Source organism: Gigantopelta aegis, chromosome 1, assembly GCF_016097555.1.
Source record: "Gigantopelta aegis isolate Gae_Host chromosome 1, Gae_host_genome, whole genome shotgun sequence".
In the NCBI taxonomy this organism is placed as follows: Eukaryota; Metazoa; Mollusca; class Gastropoda; order Neomphalida; family Peltospiridae; genus Gigantopelta; species Gigantopelta aegis.
The window spans coordinates 35,447,058-35,468,982 of NC_054699.1; the positions used below are offsets into that span (position 1 = coordinate 35,447,058).

General features: G+C 37.7%; 1 protein-coding gene across 2 annotated transcripts in view; it reads left to right on the plus strand.

The window, feature by feature from the left end:
* The first annotated feature begins 8,527 nt into the window (after positions 1 to 8,527).
* Positions 8,528 to 21,925, plus strand: part of LOC121374299 — a 31,766-nt gene continuing 18,368 nt past the window's right edge. For both annotated transcript variants that reach the window (XM_041501359.1, XM_041501350.1), the window contains exons 1-3: positions 8,528 to 8,626; positions 11,657 to 11,859; positions 14,353 to 14,505. In XM_041501359.1, coding sequence (XP_041357293.1) covers positions 8,590 to 8,626; positions 11,657 to 11,859; positions 14,353 to 14,505 — 393 coding nt within the window. In that variant the 5' untranslated portion in view covers positions 8,528 to 8,589. The remainder of the gene's footprint in view (positions 8,627 to 11,656; positions 11,860 to 14,352; positions 14,506 to 21,925) is intronic.

A 21,925-nucleotide genomic window follows, 5' to 3' on the forward strand; every position in this document is an offset into this window, starting at 1 on the left:
ACTTGTGGTGACGTCGCGCCGAGATGATCTCTACAGACAGGGAATACTCTTCGAAGACATTGACAACTACACCATCCACAGAGTACTGAAAATCATTGCCGGCGCCCATTACGTCGAGCTAGCTAAGACCTTGCTAGCCCACCGTTGGAGGAAACGTGCCACAGTTCAACGCCAAGCACTTCATCTTGTCCCCGTAGTCGCCAACCATTCCAAGGGCTTAGTTGGACTTTAAATATTTTTTTATTTTTTTATTTTTTATTTTTTTGTAAACAGTCCGACGCACTTTATTTTGGCAGCCCGTGTAAATTGCTCAAATCACCTTAAAACCCTTTCGGTCGTGCACTCTAGTTTTGTTCTTTGGACTTAAATTTGTGTCCAGACATGAGTTGTATGAATGAGCTCATTTTGGCTTTAGGTCTTTGACCTAACTACTAAATTCGTATTCCAAATTCCGCCCACCTTAAACTCCCCCTCCCCCCGGGCCCGGACCATATAGATCGGACTTTAAACTTTTAGACCTCCGTTCAAAATTATATGTCGAAATTATTCTCTTTTTTTAATATTAATATTATTAAATAGTCCGATCCTCTCTTCTTTCTCTTATTTATATTTGGACCGTCCATCTAAAATGCTCCAAATTATATAAATATTCGGCCGAGCAGTCCATTCTTTTAATTTTGGCTTGTAACTTTTTTTCTTTTTTTTTCTTCTTTTTTTAAATTCTATTAACTGTTTTTTTACTAATAGCTATTTTCAAAATTCTGCCCATTTGCAACTCTATCCTCCCCTCATCCCGAGTCAGGCCACCGATCTTATTGGAGGTCGGACTCTGGATGGGCGTGTTCGAAACCCTAGTGGTATATGGACACGTTAAATTGTTATCTATCTACCTATCTTATTAAGATCTCGTCGGTTTTGTTTGTTTAATTTCGTACAATGCAGGTAATGATCGCGAAATGTATTTATACTGTCGTCGTTTTGATCACGTACAGGAAAAATAATAGGTGCGTTGTCCAATATATATAATGTTTAATGTATAATGTTTATACATGTTGATATCACAGTAAACGCGTACACAAACAAAAACGTAATTTAGTAAAGCAGGTTTTGTTTTCGTTAATAACATAGCGATGTACTCGTAGACATTTCTACTTTCTGTTTCACGATACTGCCATGTGATTTAAAGCAAAGGACATTGCCCTTGGTAGAGTCAGATTTCTAGTACATGTGATAGGTTGACGGGACCCTGAAACAAACATACACCGATTTAATTTCAAGTCAGTAATTCGAATTTACCAAGTGTAAAGCATGTATATTTTAAAATTAAATTTACATTAGGGAGGTTATGTTTTGTATTTGTTTGTTGTTGTTTGTTTTGTTTTGTTTTGTTTTTTGTTTTTTATGGGTTGCTATGATTCGAGTTAGTAGTATAATAAATGACGTGTTAACTACAGTACACCGATAATTAAAGTTAATCCTGTTTGTAAAAATATATATTTATAAAAATTGTAGTAAGATATATTTGGGTAGAAAACAATAGATGTTGACATTATCTCTGTTATGACATTATTATTATCATCATTTTTAAGTAGAGAATTTGAAGGTACATGACGTATATTATGATATCATGATAAATGTGATAACCCTGTGCCATGCGGTTGTTACACTTTTAATTTCTTTTTAGTTTAAATGATTTACAAATAGGCCTACTGACGTTATTTTTGTGAGTGTTTTATTAGATATTTTACAGTTAGAATTCTTAATAACAATACCATAGTTGTTATAATGCCAATTCACATTCAGTTCACAGGTTTGTGTCCATGGAAAAATCATATCATTCTGCGATGAAGATTAAAATTATTGTACTTGTTTTAAATAAAACAGAATAAACACAAACAAATCAGTTTCAATTCTTTATTCATAAATAGTCAACAGATTATCATGATTCAGAATTTTAATGCAACATAATATGCATATAATATATAAAAGATCGATAAATGTTGTGTTCATGGTGTTTCTTTTTCTTGTGAAAGACTGCAATGGCCCATTCCTTCATCTTTGAGAACAACTATCATATTAGTTAAATCAAGATATTTATTTTGAAAACACAAAACATTAACTCTTAAGATATTTAATTTAGAAATCATTACTCCTCAAACTTAATCGTGTTCATGGGTGCAATTCCTCTCGGTCTCTTACCTCTAATTCTGATTATTTTGAGGAGTGCGATTTTCCTCTCCTCTGCATTTTGAGGAGTGTCATTTCTACTCCCCTCGTAAGCATTTTGAGGAGTGCGATTTTTAGCACTCCTGGGTTTTTCAAAAATGAAGGTCTGCCCCACTCCACCCCACCCAAAATGATCAGTTCAGGGACAGTTCTTACAGATAAGATCTGGGAATGAAGAAAAATTAATTCCATTGAACTATGGATGAATTGGTTACGATCTGTTGGTAGGCCTACTCCAAAACAACACGAAACAGAATGATTCCAAAATTAAAACAAATTCAAATTCTATCATTATATATAATTTAATTTAAAAACTATTTCCAATACTAAATTAATGTTTATTAATTACATGTATGCCACACCCTATCCTGCCCTTCACAGACCGTATATACAGTTAAAGGCGCAGACATTTGTTTTAACCAGTAAAATGGTCACTAAGTTTAGTTAATCTACAAACCTGTAATACATCTGGATAAAGTTACAACAGAGTGAAACAAGTGTCTGTGACGTTGAAACAGGAAAATCCTTAAAAAAACAAACCCAAAACAGACTCCTATCCTAGTTGATGGAAGTTGGTAATATACCCTGTTTGCATCCTCTAGTCTTCTAAATTGAGGGGTGCCAGCGTCTGCTGGATGATGTAGCGTTTTGCTTCTTATGCCTCCGGAAATATGTTGGGGCGTTTGGGCGTTTGGGCGTGGGCGGTTTGGGCCGTGGGGTGGGTTTGTCCGGGGGACTGCCCCCCCCTCCCCCCCCCCTCGGGATCTTCCCCCGAGTCCGACCACGCTGAAGTTCCCAATACGACTGGTGCTCCTCATCAATCCGCTTTTCTTACTAAGCAAAATCCCTGTGGCGGCTGCTTAACATCCCTTAATCAACCTCCTGCTAAATAATAATAGGGCTAAAATAAAGAGTTTTTGTACTATTTGTATTTTTGAAATGCTCGTTCTAAATTAGCGACAAAGTTTTAAATTAAATGGATTATATATTTTATGTTAATTATTATTTTTGGAATTGCGCAAATAAAAACTAATTATATAATATCCGTATTCCCCATTGGCTTAATTTCAAAATTGTCCTAAGTAATTTCTGTCCCGGATTGGGTCCCTGGCCTCCAGAGACCGAACCAGGGGTGGACATGCTCGAAGCCTTAGTGGTATAGGAGCATGGAAAAGTCTTCACTCACTCACCCAAAACAGACTAGAACTCGACTCCATAACCTTTACTTCTCAGACGCAATAAAAGTACTGTTTCATTTCAGTGATCATAAACGGCTCATTTAGTAAACAAAAATATGTCTTAGTGTTTAAAAAACTATGGTCTGTCACTTTAAACTGATGGCAAGCTAAAATAATTAACAAGTGGGTGGCATGTCACATTATACAGTAGTCGAAATAATGCTCTCCCGACCACTTTTGTTTCGATCAACATCGCCATAGGGCGGGAGATGTGACCGGAAGTAAAGTCATAACTGGTAAACATCTAGTTGTCCCACTTCATTAATTTTAGGACCATTTATACAACTGTATCTACTTCACAGACCATAACCCAATTATATATGTAGACGGTTTCTTTTAGAAAAAAGAATTGGTTTACCGTTAAAACTTAGCAGTTGGTTTCAAAATTATGTTTTAGGTGATGCTGAACATATTAAGTTGTCATTTCTTTGTTTCTGAAAAGCCATTTTGGAATCTTGGATTCAATATTTCTTTTCCCATAAAAAGTCCATTATTTGAAGTAACATTATTATTTGGGGAAAATCTGTCGAATGTAAGATATTTCTGTTTCTTACTCTTGGCGGCTATTTTTATTGTCACCTTGGATCTGAAGAATGATACAATATCTCAGTTAGCAAGAGGTCGTTATAAATGAATTCCATGACCCATAAACTTAAATCGCTAACACAAAAAGCTCGTCCTGGTTGATGTAAAATGCGCTATATTGCATAGGCGTACGGGCTCCCATTTTGGTAAGGGGCAGGCTGGCTTTTGCCCGAATCTGGATAACAACATTTATTCGTATTAGCATTACCACCAAACAGCTATATATAGGGATGTAAACAAACCACTACGCATTATTACATGAATTACAACTAATTTTGAGAGTAGAATGATGAAAATACATGGTTAAAAAGGTATCAAGTTAGCACATTTTCCCTGAATATCTGTATCAGTTTTGCTCGAATTTAAGGATTTGCTCCAGCACTGGTGTGTGTGTGTGTGTGTGTACAGTACAGTTGCCACCGCCTGACCCCCCCCCCCCCCCCCCCCCCGCCTCATACGCTTATGCTATATTGTAATTTTCTTGTTCTAGCTGCTACAGTAACGGCCGTCTTGGATTAAAATGATATTGCAATGCTGGTGAATGTTGACAAGTGTATTTCAATTTGTATGATTAAAAGTATTTTAAGATCCAGATCCATACACCTATCAAAAAAGCATAGTTACGTTTGGTGCTCTCGGATGGTACCAGTTGGTCAAATTTAGGGTCTCAGCAAATGGACTAATTATTTTATTTTATATTAATTAGTTATTATTATTATTTTATTTATTATTAATACCCACAATGCAACTTGCCATATGAATTCGTAGTATTAATATTTGTACGGTGATACAGTATCAGCTTGTCGTTACCTTTTGACTACGCACCCCGACAAACATGTAGTGGGACAATTAACTAGTGCCGGGAAGTAGAAATTCGTAGTTGATGAATACCTAGTTGTCCCACTACGTAGAATTAATTTTAGGACCATTTTTACAAGTTTTTCTACTTACCTGCCCATATCCATTTTTTTTCCATGCCGCCCGTCGGACCGGCAAGTATTTGGCGTTTGAACTCTTTGACCATTTTTGGTCCGGTGGGTTTTGATTCGGTCCGGCAGAATTTGTAGCTTGCCGGATCGAATGTTCGGGGAGAATTTCAACCAATTTCGGCCTCTGTTGTACATAGGGAAGGAAGGAAGGAAATGTTTTATTTAACGACGCACTCAGCACATTTTATTTACGGTTATATGGCGTCAGACATATGGTTAAGGACCACACAGATATTGAGAGAGGAAACCCGCTGCCGCCACTTCATGGGCTACTCTTTTCGATTAACAGCAAGGGATCTTTTATATGCACCATCCCACAGGCAGGATAGTACATACCACGGCCTTTGTTACACCAGTTGTGGAGCACTGGCTGGAACGAGAAATAGCCCAATGGGTCCACCGACGGGGATCGATCCGAGACCGACCGCGCATCAAGCGAACGCTTTACCACTGGGCTACGTCCCGCCCCCACATAGATCAGGAGTTTGAAATCATATCTAGATACCTTGATACTAGAGGGAGTCTGACAAAGTACTACCGGCTCACTCTACCCAAGCCGAAAAGAAGCTACCGTTCGATCAACTAAGTCAAATAAACCAGTTAGCTCCATTTTCAGTTTTGATGAACCATTACCTTCAACCTTTATTTATCTTTCACTATCATTTAATATTAGACACGTACAACTTCATTTGAAATATTTTCTTACACAAATAGTAGTGCACTAATCTCCCGGGTGGTCTTGTCTATTAAGCATTAAAAAGTATTACTTAGTGAGCTCCGTGGTTTTTGAATAAGCTGCTGGACAATCAAGCTGACAACAGTGGTTCAAATCCCGTCAAAGCTGGCACACACTTTCATTCATCTTTCTCATCTATCACCCTCTGCCTAGCATTCTCATTATCTTAATAAAATTTTTAAAAAAATTAAAAAAAAATTTCCAATTTCTCCCACGATTTCAATTTGTTTCACCGGCCTCGGTGGCGTCGTGGCAGGCCATCGGTCTACAGGCTGGTAGGTACTGGGTTCGGATCCCAGTCGAGGCATGGGATTTTTAATCCAGATACCGACTCCAAACCCTGAGTGAGTGCTCCGCGAGGCTCAATGGGTAGGTGTAAACCACTTGCACCGACCAGTGATCCATAACTGGTTCAACAAAGGCCATGGTTTGTGCTACCCTGCCTGTGGGAAGCGCAAATAAAAGATCCCTTGCTGCTAATCGGAAGAGTAGCCCATGTAATGGCGACAGCGGGTTTCCTCTCAAAATCTGTGTGGTCCTTAACCATATGTCTGACGCCATATAACCGTAAATAAAATGTGTTGAGTGCGTCGTTAAATAAAACATTTCTTTCTTTTTTTTTTCAATTTGTTTCGACCCTTTCTGTCAGTTTCCTCCAACTCTGTCTTCCGAGCTGTCCACACCATCGCCTACATGTCTCAACTTCCTCCACGGGTGCAGTCTCTGTGTATTTCCCTGCACCCATCTGGCATCCTCGTCCTCTGCCGCTAATAAAACTGGTCTGACGAAGCCAACTGATTCACGTACATGTGTAATATAAAAGAAATAACAAAAATGAGAATTTGTGCACATAGACTAAATATTGAAGCTGGTAGGTACAAAAATATCGAGAGAACACAAAGATTATGCACATTATGTAATATTAATGAGATTAAGGACGAGTTTCATTTTATTCTTCAGTGTCCATGATACGAAACGTTAAGAAATATATTTATTACTACTGCAAGAACCCCAGTGCTTTTAAACTAATACAGCTCTTGTCAACTACAAACAATAAGGAGATAAATATCCTTGGCAAATACTACAGGCGAACACAATGAGTGATATGCTATTACTACAAACAACGTAATATATCAATATTTGTGTGACCCATATTGCTGATTGTTTATATTCAGGTATAGATAGATTGTTTTTGTCGGTATATATGTGTAAGCATTTAAGTCATTCTCCACCTTTGTTCAGCACTATTGTACATAATATTGTATTTAATTGTTATAATCCTGATAAGTTGCAAAACTTAACGCAATAAAGAACTTGAACTTGAACTTGACCCACGGCACTAACGACCGCCGGTAGTAGGGGTGCATTGTAGGTTGTTATAGTGCCTCTTAACAATGCCAGAAGTAACTACTGAACACTCCGCGAAGTAGTCAGACTAAGCCCACAATTAAACGCTGATGGGGAATGGTAGGTGTGTGGCACAGATAGCCACAAGAGACAAGCACATGTCGCGGTTTGAGAGACAAGGACTGGGGTGTGGAGGTGGACAGCGAAAGAAGTTGAAAGATAGGAGGAGTTGCCAGATTGGGAAGAAATGAGATGGAATTCAAAGGAGAGAAAGGAAATGGGGGCAGTGAGATAATATATATATATATATATATTACTCTACATATAATGAAATAAACAGTGTAATAACACAACATAATTATATCCTTCATTAAATGCATCGAAACTATAAGGTAAATACTCATGATGCATACATAATTAATACGATTGTTTTTACATATAAAAACAAATGTTATCACAACTTGATATAAATAGAATTTAAACGTACAGACTTGTGAGTAAAGATTTTACTCAACATTTTCAAGAGCCAGTGTTGTTATGATTTTTTTTAACATTGTCTTTTAAATGAAGGTAAAATAGAATATGGGATTGTATTCCATGTTTCAACACTGGAAGAGCTGAATCCTGAGTGTTTATACAATTCAATGTTGGGTTTTGGCAATGCAAGATTATTATGCGTTGCTGATCTCAGATTATATTTATTTGAGCCTGATGATGGTATGAAATAATCACTTATATATGCAGGTGTCAGATTTTTGAACGCCTTATTTACTAATGTACCAGTATGGCATGTGAACCTATAATTTTCTAATTGGCTTTAATCCTTCGGGACATTGGTATACAAATACAATAGCACCAAAACAAACCCTTGCATAATACCGGAACCTGGCGCAGGCGATCCCCTCTTCCGCCCACTCCAGACATTTTCCTGTCCTGGCGCAGGCGACCCCCTCTTCCGCCCACCACAGACATTTTCCAGTCCTGGCGCAGGCGACCCCCTCTTCCGCCCACCACAGACATTTTCCTGCCCTGGCGCAGGCGACCCCCTCTTCCGCCCACCACAGACATTTTCCTGACCTGGCGCAGGCGACCGACCCCCTCTTCCGCCCACCACAGACATTTTCCTGTCCTGGCGCAGGCGACCCCCTCTTCCGCCCACCACAGACATTTTCCTGTCCTGTCCTATGATTTGACCTGATGGAGAAAAAAAAATGTATTGGGTTACCTCTCTAAGACTATATGTCGAAGTTACCAAATGTTTGACATCCAATAGCCGATGATTAATAAACAAAACAAACTTTTAACTTTTCACCCGTGAACTGAGATATTCTCTAAAGTAGAATGTCCAAGCTAGAAGACGACAGCAGGCGGATTATGTTAGCCTGTAATAAAAACAATCTGTTACAACAACAAGTTGACAAGTTTCGAAGTGTGTTTTGATTGAGTTTGTAAGACGATTTATAACAACATGGCTACTACTATTAACAAAGTTGATATGTCTCTAGGTAAGCGAAATGTGTGTTTGTTATTTTACAATACAACATCAATGGCATGAAGGTAGGTCATAAGTGTATGGGTGATAAAATTAAAGGCCCTGTGAACTCTAACTTCCCTCATCCCTGACATCAGTCTTTGCTCTCCGCATCATTCGAAATGTCCACATCACTTACCATGGTGTGTCCAATATTATTTATTGAACCCGGCCATGCAGGGTGACGACGTGTTAATAGTGTACGTATTTATTATCGATTAACTACAAGTTGTGGCTGCTTTTTAACAGGGCCAGTTTCAAATTTAATAAAGCGATTACAGAATAATGATATTGATGTGTCCATTTCTCAAATTCACTTACTGACTTGGCTACTTGTTGCCCAAATTTTGTCCAATTTATGTCCATTATTCCCGATAACAGTGGTTTTCTGACCAAAATTTAAAAAAAGAAACTACGATTCATATACCAATATTTGGTGAAATTCGTTGAACATTGGTAAATCAAATTTATTTTCAAATTTGCTGTTACAGTCGGCTATCAATCCCTGAAAATGACAGCGACATGCTGCCATGGTTGTCAAGCGAAAATACTTGTCGAAAACCACTTTTTTATCTAACAATTCCATGGTATTTTCCATTGAAAAATGGAAACCTAAAGCATTCATAATGCAGGCCCGTAGCATGGTGGACATTATTGGAGGGCCCAATTGAATGAGCACTGAAGGCGTGAGGTATATAGGGCAGGCTGCAAAATGACCGGGTTCACATCGCAAAAAGCGATCCAAAATCTCGCGATCGTGATGCAATATTGTAACAATGACTAGCAGTTTGCGATGCATGTTTTTTTGTAACCAAATTGATCTTTGAATTGAGATCGCGGGAGAAGAACGCACTTAGGGGTGTAGATTTTCCGTGATTCGCCAATGATAAACATTTTAAAAATTTATCTCAGTGTACAACCTTCTAGCGTGTGTTAGTATTTCAAATAGAAAATACTGTCGGAATACGCGGAGGATGTTTGACGTTTTAACAAGAACAGTGACGTAACGTACTAGTTGCTACGTCATCATGGTAACCTAATTTGCAAGCAGCTATGACCTTGTACACTGAACTTGTAGCCTACCGTGCACGCAAATATATTATGTTCACGAATTAAATATACCGCGAAAATTGCGAACATGCTGATAGCTCCGCAAATTTAATTACGCGTTAACGTATTTCTGATTTAGCTTTGAATAATGCCTATAGATACAAAACACATAGCGCATCGCATGCACTTTATTTTTATCGTCAAATTACCTGCCACGTGGTTTTATACTACAAGTGACACTCGATGCTATGCATGATCTGCGTTCAGCGATAGCCAGTAGTCAAAATGTCTGCTAATTATTTTGGTTGGTTGTCGAAGTGGTCGTTCGGTTTAACTTGTTGCGTAAAAAACAGTCTGGCAAACATTAGCGACAAACGGCTGGCTTTCGTTATTTGTAAACCTGAATGCAGCCTATGAATACTACTAATAAATAGTATTTGGTCTAGTTTGTGATTTTTCATGTTTTCTGCATCTTGTATTATCAGACATACATGCGGACAAGACTAACGGCACGCGGACCGCATGGCGAGAATGTCTCGAGTATAATTATATCGTACGTGAAACTGTCATTGAAAGGAGTTCAGTTGATATTGGTCGTTTTTATTTTATTATTGGCAAAAACTATCGTGAAAATGTAAAATGAAAGCTTGATCGCGAAAATGTTTGCGTATACATACAGTATTATCGACTAATTAACAGCTTGGCATTTTTAATTTCGAATTGCCTCGGCAAATAATGTTCCAATAAAATACGTATATATATCGTTTAAGAATTGTCAATTTTCATAACAAAAATTAACACCGAATACGTTGGAATGATGAGCCAAATGAGGAATTTTTCTCGGGCTTCAATCGCACTTTGGATCAGACATACAAATCAACTCAGGAAAGACTAAAAAATCACTTTGAACAAGTTAGATGATCAAGCTGCTTAGCATAACCATTGACAAATATTATTCAGAAATATGTTGTACTATAAAAATTAAACCCTGACATTTCTATGCTATTTTCTATATAGCCAAAAAAACCCCACCAAAGTGAGATTATCTGGGTGTGTGTTTGGAGGGGGAGGGGGGGAGGCAACTGCCCCCTTGACCTCCGGAGGATACGGCCTTGTAAACAAGTGACAGTGATGACCCTTCACATGTACTGTTCTGTACTTGTTTTATTTTGGGGTAAGCAGCCCACAATACAGATACATGTATAAGAAATATGCAATTTTATTGAAAAGAATGTGTTTTATTCATGTTTACTCATTTTATTAAAGTGCTAATCAAATTCCAATAGTTGCTAATCAATTTTTTAAAAACAAATTGCACCCTGTAGGGGTTCGGGGGCATGATTCAAAGGTTATTTGCCTGTTACTGTAACTCTCGATCCGTTAGTCTCGTTACAGCTTTTACATTCAGTCGAGATGTAAATGTTATAAAAAAAAAGAAGCTAAATTTAAAGGGGGGTGGGGGTGGGCCCTCACCTGCAGTAGTCAGAAGGTTAAACTAAATTAATCTGACGGTAGCTGTACATCACCATCCCACAGACAGGATAGCACATACCACAGCTTTTGATATACATGTACCAGTCATGATTTTTGAATTTACATGTATCTACACTTTTATAATACTAAATGTACAGTATGTTGAATGCTGTTGATACTACTATATTAGCATTACTGGTTCCCCAGTATGGCCCAAGCAGTAAAAGTGCCCAACAGCATCACCTAAAAGTCTCAAAATTAATATACATGATTAGAGAAAAGATATGGCCTGCTTGAAATACCATGATGGAATGATTTGGAATAGTATGTGAAAAGTTAGGATCTCTGAGATGTATTTTAGAGCCTTATAAATGAAATTAAAACAGTGGGAAGCCTTGTATATTCCTCTTTCATTTTATGTAGTTAAACTTTGTGTAATATTCATATGTACAAAAATAATTACCATCTGTATATATTTCAGATGACATCATTAAGATGGATCGAAAGAAAACTCAGAAAATATTTGGCAAGGATCCCAAGCTGAAAGGTCGAGGTTTTCGTAAAGGTGGTTTTCAACCAGGGGGTCAAAGCCAGACGGGGCGTGGAGGAAGAGGTAGGGGGCGAGGTGCCCGCAGACTACAGAGGCTTTCCTTGGGGGTCAGTCCACTGAATCGCACACAGGCAGTAAGTCCATAAAACGCTGGGTAGAGTATTCTAAACATTAGCAGGTGACTCGGGGCATCGAATAAGCAAGGTGTCTGGTAACCCAGGTACAGGTTACAACAAAATACAGACCTGGCAGGGTTTCTGCCAGAAAGACATTTTTGGGTATGGCGCTACGGAATTGAGCTTTTAGAATGCGGGAGTCAATGGGGAAGGGGTCCTCGGGCACCTCCCCCAGAAAGAAAATGGAATTTAGGATCCTCCAGGCGCATTTTCCAGCCATCTGTGACACAAATTCCTTGGTCCCCTATCACCGTCATTTGTGCACACTCAAGTTGATATAAAAAAATAAAATTCTTCCACATGTGACGAAAATATTTGGGAAAATATGAGCATTATAAATAAATAAAATATATCCCATTACTGTTATGCTGTGGATTTTTCTCCATTCAGTCGATAGAATAATAAAAAAAAGTCTTGTTTTCACCAAAATTATGAAAGCATATGTATCAAGTAACTAAAGCCCACATACAGAGAATTAAATAAAGAAAGACAAAATGATAAATCCAATGGAATAGAGTAATATATTTATATAGATAGTCTCTATTCATCCTGCTGTGTATATTTCTTCCACAATGTCGGAGTTTGACAAATCCGCTAGCCCGACGCCCGTGGCTAGTGGTTTTTAAGTTCTGGCTAGTGAGAAACGCAAAACCCCCCGCCCCCCTCTCATCACTCGATCGTGTGTTGTTTTTTCTTTTTTTCTTTTTTCTGATTTTTAAAAAAATAATTTGATTGTTACGTTTGTCATCGAATAATATCAACAATACAATCAGTGTATAATAATAATCCACTTGAACTAGTTCTGCAAACTGCTGTAATATGCTATCTCTACATCGTCACACTTAACAGCATGCATTGTTAATTTTCCCTTTCAAGTTTCTGGCACAGGAAATAAGTCTAATGACATGCGTGTTTTGATTGGTTGGACACGTCACATAGTAGTTAATCTTGCACATATGTTTTAGGCTAAGAACTGGGTAATCACCAATTGCGACGACAGGTTAATCTCAATAAAGTAAACCAGTCATGCTTTGAATTTTAGTGTTTGTTTTATTTACCTATTGTTTTCTAATTTAACGCTTCGCTTACATGTGGTTATTTGCAATCAGGAAAACAATTTAATTTAATGGTAACCGCACAGGCAATGACTCGGCTTGGCCTATTACGTGTAGCGGTTTGGATAATGTGTCACAGCTGCCGATACACGATAATACCTTTTTGTGTTCATCAATTAACAACAGATTAGATGACACTGTTATATTCTTTTGATATCAGTCTGACACAGGATAATACCCTATATTTGAGCAGTTGGCATCACCGTTCCTGGCGACACAAATAGTAGACCCTAAATGTATAACCCACTACCAAATACACTGAAACATCTATTACCGTGTGTCACACTGTCGTACCCTCATTTAAATTTAATTACTTTGATAGTGGGTTTAAATACCAACCATGAGTTTGCTCAATTATTTTTCCCCGGGAGGGAGGGCAAAAGCGAAAATGGGACAATGATGATGGATCACACTTGACAAAAGACCAAACATATGACACAACAAAAAACTGAAAGTTACATGATTTAAGTGTTTGTTTTCTTTTGCTTTTATACTCGTAAATGTGTAATGTTACAAAAATTATATGTATCGTGTCGCATTTCACTACACAAGTTTCAGAGATCACAACACCATTGTAAAACATTTAAACAGTACTCACTAATCAATTGGCAATTGATCACGTCCAGAAATATCACTAATTTAAATTTTAAAAAGCAAATTTTCCTGGTGTAGTAGTTTTAGTTAAATAAGATTTTGTGGAAAGTCTGAGAATTTTCTAATATCTTCCGGACCTGAAAAGGGTCGTTAAATACATTTTGTGTATACTATTAGTTAGGTAATGGAAATAAAAATGGATTTAACACCTTCCTACCCCCATTTACCTTAAAATACCACATTGTCAAGAAGATTGACACATCACCAATATTGTGATACATGTAGAGTGTAAGTTGATGGTGGTAAACAAATGTTTGAAAATCTGGGGGAAAAGGACAGTTAATGGAAAAAGTATTTAAAAAAATGGTTGATAACACAGGACAAGTCCCAAATCAGTTTTAAAATGAATAAGCGACTGCTGTTTAATGTTTTAGAACGTCTAAAACGTGGATAGTGAATTTCACTGCAAAAAGTTCTATAATTATAACATTAATATACCGTGGTTTCAATTTTTGCTTTATTGTTTATTACAATTATTTTCATTACTATTTTGTTTGTCTTATTATTATTTTTGTTTAGGAATGTGTGGTAAACTCTTTTTAGGACTACCAGTTGATAACACTAGAAAGGACAGTTAAGAGATTATGTTATAGAGAATGAAGGTATTGGTAAAAAGACTTTACACTTACATGTTCATACATGTATACATGTACATTGCATTTGTTTCACTGTTTGTTTTCAGCAGGGGACAAGCACTGCCTCGCAGGGAGCTATATCATTAGCGGAGAAGCGTAAGAAGGCTATCGAAGCATTACAAAAGGCCAAGCAGAGGGTTGCCCTGTTAACACAGCAGCAGAATCGACAATCTCTTGTCAATCAAAGGAGAGGTATTCAGGTAATTGCCTCTTTGGTTTTGCTTCTTTGTTATCATTTGAGCAGGACGTAGCCCAGTGGTAAGGCGCTCGTTTGATGCGCGGTCGATCTGTGATCGATCCCCATCGGTGGGCCCATTGGACTATTTCTCACTCCAGCCAGTGCACCACGACTGTATATCAAAGCCATAGTATATGTGGAAAAATTCATATAGCAGATTCCTTGCTACTAATGGAAAAATGAACAGCTTTCATCTCTTGGACACTATGTCAGACTTATCAAATGTTTGACAACCAGTGGCTGATGATTAATTGGTGTGCTTTAGTGGTGTCGTTAAACAAAACACTTGTTTTCTTTTTAGTGGCCTTTTACACAAAAGTTTCAGTTTCATTAAAAAAAAAAAACATCTTTAAGTTATTAAGCAAAGTTAGAATTTAAAAGAGTCATACTGGATTGAAGACTCGTTAAATTATGATTTCGTTTCCGGTTTCCAAATCCAGAAAAATTAAGAATATGAGTTTCCGGTTTGAGTGAAAAGGAGCATGGTCTGTTGTTGTTTTTTGGGTTTGTTTATCATGGACAAAATAACTGACAATATATGATGAATTTGTTGGAAGTCGTCGAAACATTGGTAGCAGAGCGTGGTTTAACTTGTGAAAAAGTTATTTTCTGAAGATTATTCGTTTTCGCTGCAAAAAATCCCCAAATAGTAAGGTCGTTTTTGAATTCGGAAAAATGGCAGAAAACTGGGACACGGACCGGACAAGTATAAATTCGCAGGATGGACAGTTGAATGCAGAATTGAGCGATGATGAATATCCAGATAAGATTATTCATTTAAAGAAAAATAAGGCCAAGGCAAAAACATTATTCACAAAAACTAGAAATAAGTTGTTGAGATTAATGGACGAAGATTTGCCAAGTAGGACACAGGTTAGGGAATTAAGTGAAGAGTTATTTTCTGCTCAGGAACGGACACTAGATAGCATGATAGTTTTGTGTGTGATGTGTATAAACAGCATAAAGATGAAGAAAATATGAAAAAGCTTAGTAAGGAAATGGATAAATTAGAAACTGAGTTTTCAGTTGCTGATGAGTTGGCTCAAGAATATTTGAATAATAAAAGGGCAGATAACTCAAGTATAAATTCTGCAGTTTCGAAAGAGTTGGAAGCAAAAAGACATGTTGAACAGGTGCGCAAAGAGGTAAAAGAGGAACAGGATGAAATAGATAAAATAAGAAAAGAGTTGGACAGTCGAATGTTAAATAGTAACAGCAAGATTGTTGGATGCAGAAAACAAAGTTCATAAAAATATAAAAATAGTTGAAGAAGAAATGGACCATGAATTAAGCACATCAAGATGTAACTCTTGACACAGACAATTATAGAATTGGTTATCAATCCAATTCTAGTCCACAGGCTAGATATGTGAAGACAGTTGAAGAAAGTTTCAATTCCCATTTTTGACGGTAATAAAAAGACTTGTGCCAATTGGAAAGCTGCATTTGTTGCTTGTGTAGATCAAGCGCCAGCAACACCAGAGTTCAAATTGCTTCAACTTCGTCAGTATTTGTCAGGTTAGGCTCTCAAGGTTATCGAAAACTTGGGACATTCTGCATTAGCATATGAAGCTGCAAAAGAAAGATTAGAAAGAAAATATGGTGGTGAACGAAGACAGATTGCAGTTTATTTTGATGAAATAGACAATTTCAAGCCCATGCGGGATGGAAATTCAAAGGATTTAGAAATGTTTGCTGACCTCTTGGATGTTGTAGTTATAAATTTCAGAGATGCAGGCCGTCATGATGAACTTTCCGATGGATGTTGGCTAAGTACAATAGATGGATTTTCGAAAACAGAAAAATTGAGTCTGTTGAATCGTTACGGCAATTCATTAATCAAGAGGCTGAGTTTGAAACGGTTGCTTCAGAGATTGTTAGAGGATTTTCTGACGTACCAAGATACGAAGTGCTGATTAAAAGGAAATCCGGTCAACAATAATTTTTTGGCAATGACAAGAAACCAGAAAATACCAGACAAAATTATAGAATGTGCAAAGTGTGTTCTGGGCCGCATGGTGTATGGGCATGTGACAGTTTCAAAAATAGGAATATTCGGGATAGGTGGGACATTGCGAAACATAACAATCTATGTTTTCAGTGCTTAGGCGATGATCATCGTGGACAATATTGTAAGCGGACAAGGATCTGTGGAATTAACAGGTGTAAGAGTACACACAACAGACTTCTGCATCAGACCATGGAAAATTCTCATACAAGAAGAATAGTCAGTAGTGATAGTGCATCAGTATCGGTAAATGACAATCCAATTATTAGCACAGGACTGACAGATAATGAAACGGAGAATGATCAGTATAGAGAAAGGTCTCAAACAACAAACACAGTTGATTCAGATTCGGTGAAGTTCGTTGATATGAGAACAGTTCCGGTAGTATTAAAAAATGGACACAAAAAGTTGACAGTGAATGCTTTGTTGGATGATGCAAGTACCAAGAGTTATCTGAATAGTGACGTCGCAGCAGAACTGGGTTTACAGGGAAGTTCGCAAACGGTGAAAATAAATGTGATAAATGGTCAAGTAGAAACATTTAGCCCAGTTCCTGTCAGTTTTAGCATCGAAAGTGTAGATGACTCTTTGAAGACAACAATGAATGCATTTACAGCAAATAGAGTTACAGGTAAGTTGTCGATTGGCAGAAACATTCTAAAAGTTGGGCTCATTTGAACAGTTTGGAATTTCCGGATATTGGTCCGCGACCACTTGTGGATATTTTGATAGGTTGTGATTACGCTGATCTGCATTGTTCTTATAAGGACATGCGTGGAAGACCTGGAGAACCTGTCGCTCGTTTAACTCCCCTTGGTTGGACATGTATTGGAACTATAGGTTTGTTGTCAACCAGTCACACAACTAATTACAACAGTACATTTATTTGTGTTAAAAAGCAGAATGTAGTTGAAAATATAAACAGTGTTCTTTTGAAGTTCTGGGAAATAGAAGAAGTAATGAAGCAAAATGACACACAAGTTCTCAGTCCAGAGAATCGGTCAGCTTTGCAGAAAGCAAAGAATTCACTGGAATTCGTAAATGACAGGTATCGAATTGCCATTCCATGGAAGGATAATAGGCCAACTCTTCCAGATAGCTACAGCATGGCGGTCAGTCGTTTGTATAATACTGAAAAGTAACTGTTAAAAGAGAAGTCAATCGCAGATGATTATGAAGCAACTCTAAAGCAGTACGAGTTGAAAGGGTACATTAGAAAAGTGCCACCTGAAGAAAAACAGCCAGAACAAAAATGGTATTTACCTCATTTTCCTGTGGTGCGTCCAGACAAGGCTACTACAAAGACAAGAATAGTGTTTGATGCTGCAGCAAAAGTTGATGGCATTTCGTTGAACAGTGTGATTAATCAGGGACCAAAATTACAGTGAGAACTTTTTGATGTACTGTTACAGTTTCGTAAACATCCAGTTGCATTGGTGTGCGACATAGCCGAAATGTATCTGAGAATAGAAATAGCTCCACAAGATAGGAAATTTCATCGATTTCTATGGCGGAATGTTGATCAAACGAAGTCACCCGAAGAATACGAATTCACAAGAGTTGTGTTCGGAGTTAACTCGTCGCCATTTTTAGCTCAGTATGTTACTCAAGAACATGCTACGTTAAACAAAGAACAGTTTCCGATGGCTGTTGAGACAGTTGTGAAGTATACCTACATGGATGATAGTATGGATAGTGTACCAGATGAGGATACAGCAATACAACTCTATCATCAATTGTCAAGTTTGTGGGGACGAGCTGGAATGCATGCCAGAAAATGGTTCTCGAATTCCGTAAAGTTGCTTGAAAAAGTACCTGAAAAGGACAGAGCATCAGAAATCAATCTGGATGAGGGACACTTGCCATCAACAAAGACTTTAGCTGTATTGTGGTCATCTCAGAAAGATGTGTTTATGTTCAAGGTTCGGCAAGATATCGATACAGATCCGACAAAACGTCAATTCCTGAGTAAGATAGCAAGGCTTTTCGATCCTATGGGGTTTCTGGGACCATTCACAATCAGAGCAAAGATACTTATGCAGGAAATGTGGATAGAGAGCTTAGATTGGGATGATTCATTGACCAGCAATTTGAATGAAAAGGCTCAACAGTGGTTTAGTGAACTTAGTCAATTAGTCAATATTGAGGTACCACGATGTCTTCGTCTTAATCAGAACAAAAACATAGTGTCGTGGACTGTGGATACATTTGTCAATGCTTCTGAAGTCGCATATGGTGCTGTAGCTTATGTCAGAAGTACATATAGTGATGGACAGGTCTCGTGTCGATTGATAGCTGCAAAAACAAGAGTCTCTCCACTTGCTGCAATGAGTATATCTCGATTAGAATTAGTTGCAGCTGTTCTTGGACTGACGTTGTCACTAGCAATTAGCAGAATTCTAGATATTCCGGTTTCTCGAGTAGTGTTGTGGACAGACAGTATGAATGTGCTTTGGTGGATTCGTGGTCGAAGCAGAAACCTCAAACCTTTCGTAGCAAATCGAATTGGAGAAATTCAAAGTTCGACAGAAACTAGACAATGGCATCATGTCCCAACAGCAGCTAATCCCGCAGACATGCTCTCTAGAGGAATACCTGCTTCAAAGCTCATCAGTGAAACTTTCTGGTGGGAAGGTCCTGACTTTCTTGTACTGAATGAAGAAAACTGGCCAGACAAGAATTTTCAAGTTGCTATAAAGACTTCTGACATTGAGGTGAAAATGCCTTTTAGGACTTTATTTGTTGGTCATCAAAATTATCTGAAATGGAGATTAGATCCAAAACAATTTTCAAGTTGGAGAACATTGACACGAGTTCACGCTTGGATTAGTCGGTTTATCAGAAACTGCCAGATGTCAAAAGATGAAAGATTGCATGGCGAGTTGCAACCAGATGAAATAGAAGATGCAAAAATTAGTCAGATAATCTTGACACAACAAGAGTTTTTCCCTGAAGAGTATTCAGTCCTCAAAAAGGGGAAAATATTACCTCTGAGAAGTAAACTAATTGGGTTACAACCATTTATTGATGAAGATGGAGTTCTTCGCATGAATGGACGTCTCAAATTTGCACATTTTTTACCGCATGATGTTCGAATGCCAATTATATTGCCTCGAAAAAGTTGGTTACAAAGTTGATTGTAAAACAACATCATGAAAAGGGGCATCATGTTGCAGGAACTAATCAGCCACTAGCAAGTTTGTCAAGTCGTTTCTGGATAATATCAGCTGGTGAAGAGATTCGTGAGTGGGAAAAAGAGTGTTCTGAATGTCGAAGGTGGAAAGCTAGACCTGCAAGACAAGTGGTGGCTCCTCTTCCTAATATCAGATTTAGTCTTAGAGCATTCAGTCATTGTGCAGTGGATTTTGCTGGACGATTTATCACCGTTCAAGGCAGAGGAAAACGTAGAGAAAAGCGGTATCTCTGCTTATTTACATGTTTGTCATCGAGAGCGTACATCTTGAAATGGCTTATGGATTAGATACTGATTCATTTCTAAATGCCGTATATCGGATGACAAGTCGATGCGGTGTTCCGGAAAAGATGTTGTCCGACAATGGAACAAATTTTGTAGGAGCTGTAAAAGAACTTCGTGAGCTGGCTGATAAGTTTGATGAAGACAAATTGCTTCAATCTGCAGCAAATCGAAGTATGCAGTGGAATTTCAATCCTGCAAAACGGGCGATATATGCAATTTTAAGTAGTGCTGATGTAACTAATGAAGATTTAGAGACAGCATTTGCAAAAGCAGAAGCGTTGATTAATTCGAGGCCGTTGACATATCAATAGCCCGAGTACTCTGACTGTAAGAGAGCTAGACGGACATTTGGACATAAATACGCTCTCATTACAGTCAGAGACCAACCTGTGTATATTTTTGGCAATTCCTGACTACCAAACGGTAGGCAAAGATTCCCGCTCTAATACCACAACAATCCTATGTTTAACGTCAAATACCTTTACATCGATCATTTTCGAGTTAACTGATACAAAAAAATCCACATATTAATCACTAATACACATACTACAGAAAGAAACCCGACAGCACCCACATTCAGCTACACTTCGTGACACCCCGTCACAACAATTACAAAGCTCGGGTTTCTCTCTGTAGTATGTGTATTAGTGATTAATATGTGGATTTTTTTGTATCAGTTAACTCGAAAATGATCGATGTAAAGGTATTTGACGTCAAACATAGGATTGTTGTGGTATTAAAGCGGGAATCTTTGCCTACCGTTTGGTAGTCAGGAATTGCCAAAAATATACATAGGTTGGTCTCTGACTGTAATGAGAGCGTATTTATGTCCAAATGTCCGTCTAGCTCTCTTACAGAGTACTCGGGCTAACATATCAAGTGCTCATCCAGATGACAATATTCCGTTGACACCTAATCACTTTTTACATGGTTGTATTGGTGGACAGTTTGCTCCAGAATCCGTTGACAAGAGTGATTTTCATCCTAGGAAAAGATGGAGAAGAGTTCAGAAACTTGTTAAACATTTCTGGAAAAGGTGGTTAAAAGAATGGCTACCTAGTTTGAATTTGCGGAAGAAGTGGTTCACGTCTGAAAGGGACATTCGTGTAGGTGATGTTGTGATAGTAGTGGCTACAGACACTCCTCATGATCAGTGGCCTTTAGGGCGAGTCATAGAAGTTTTTCCTGGGCCAGATGGTCATGTGCGTGTGGCAAAAGTGCAAACCGCGGATAAAGTATTGTTGAGACCTATTACCAAACTTTGTCCATTAGAATGTGATGTCGAAGAAGACTGACATTTCTAAATAGTGATGTTTACTGACAGTTCCAGTTTGTGTATAGTGTGTGGACATATAGTGCTGATAGTTTTAAGTAATGAAGGACTGACTTATATTTTAGTAAAATAGTTATAGCAGACATAAATGGACCGAAATAGCATTAGAGATATTGAGTGTTGATATGAAAAAGGGTATTTTATATCAAGGGGGGGAATATGGATTGAAGACTTTCGTTAAATTATGATTTTGTTTCCGAATCCAGAAAACAGAAAATTAAATAAAGAATACGAGTTTCCGGTTTGAGTGAAAAGGAGCATGGTCTGTTGTTGTTTTTTGGGTTTGTTTATCGTGGACAAAATAACTGACAATATATGATGAATTTGTTGGAAGTTGTCGAAACACATACTATACATATATATTTATGTTTTTTCTAATTAATATATCTATTTTGTATTACAAAATGCTATTGGGGAGGGAATGGGTATTTGTTAAATGTTATTTATTATTTTCAAAATATGTCTTAAAGTTTTATGTAATAATTTTTATATTTGAATTAACTACATTCACATTCTTTTGGGGAATGGTGCCCATTATTGGAATGAAACCCATCACACATGTA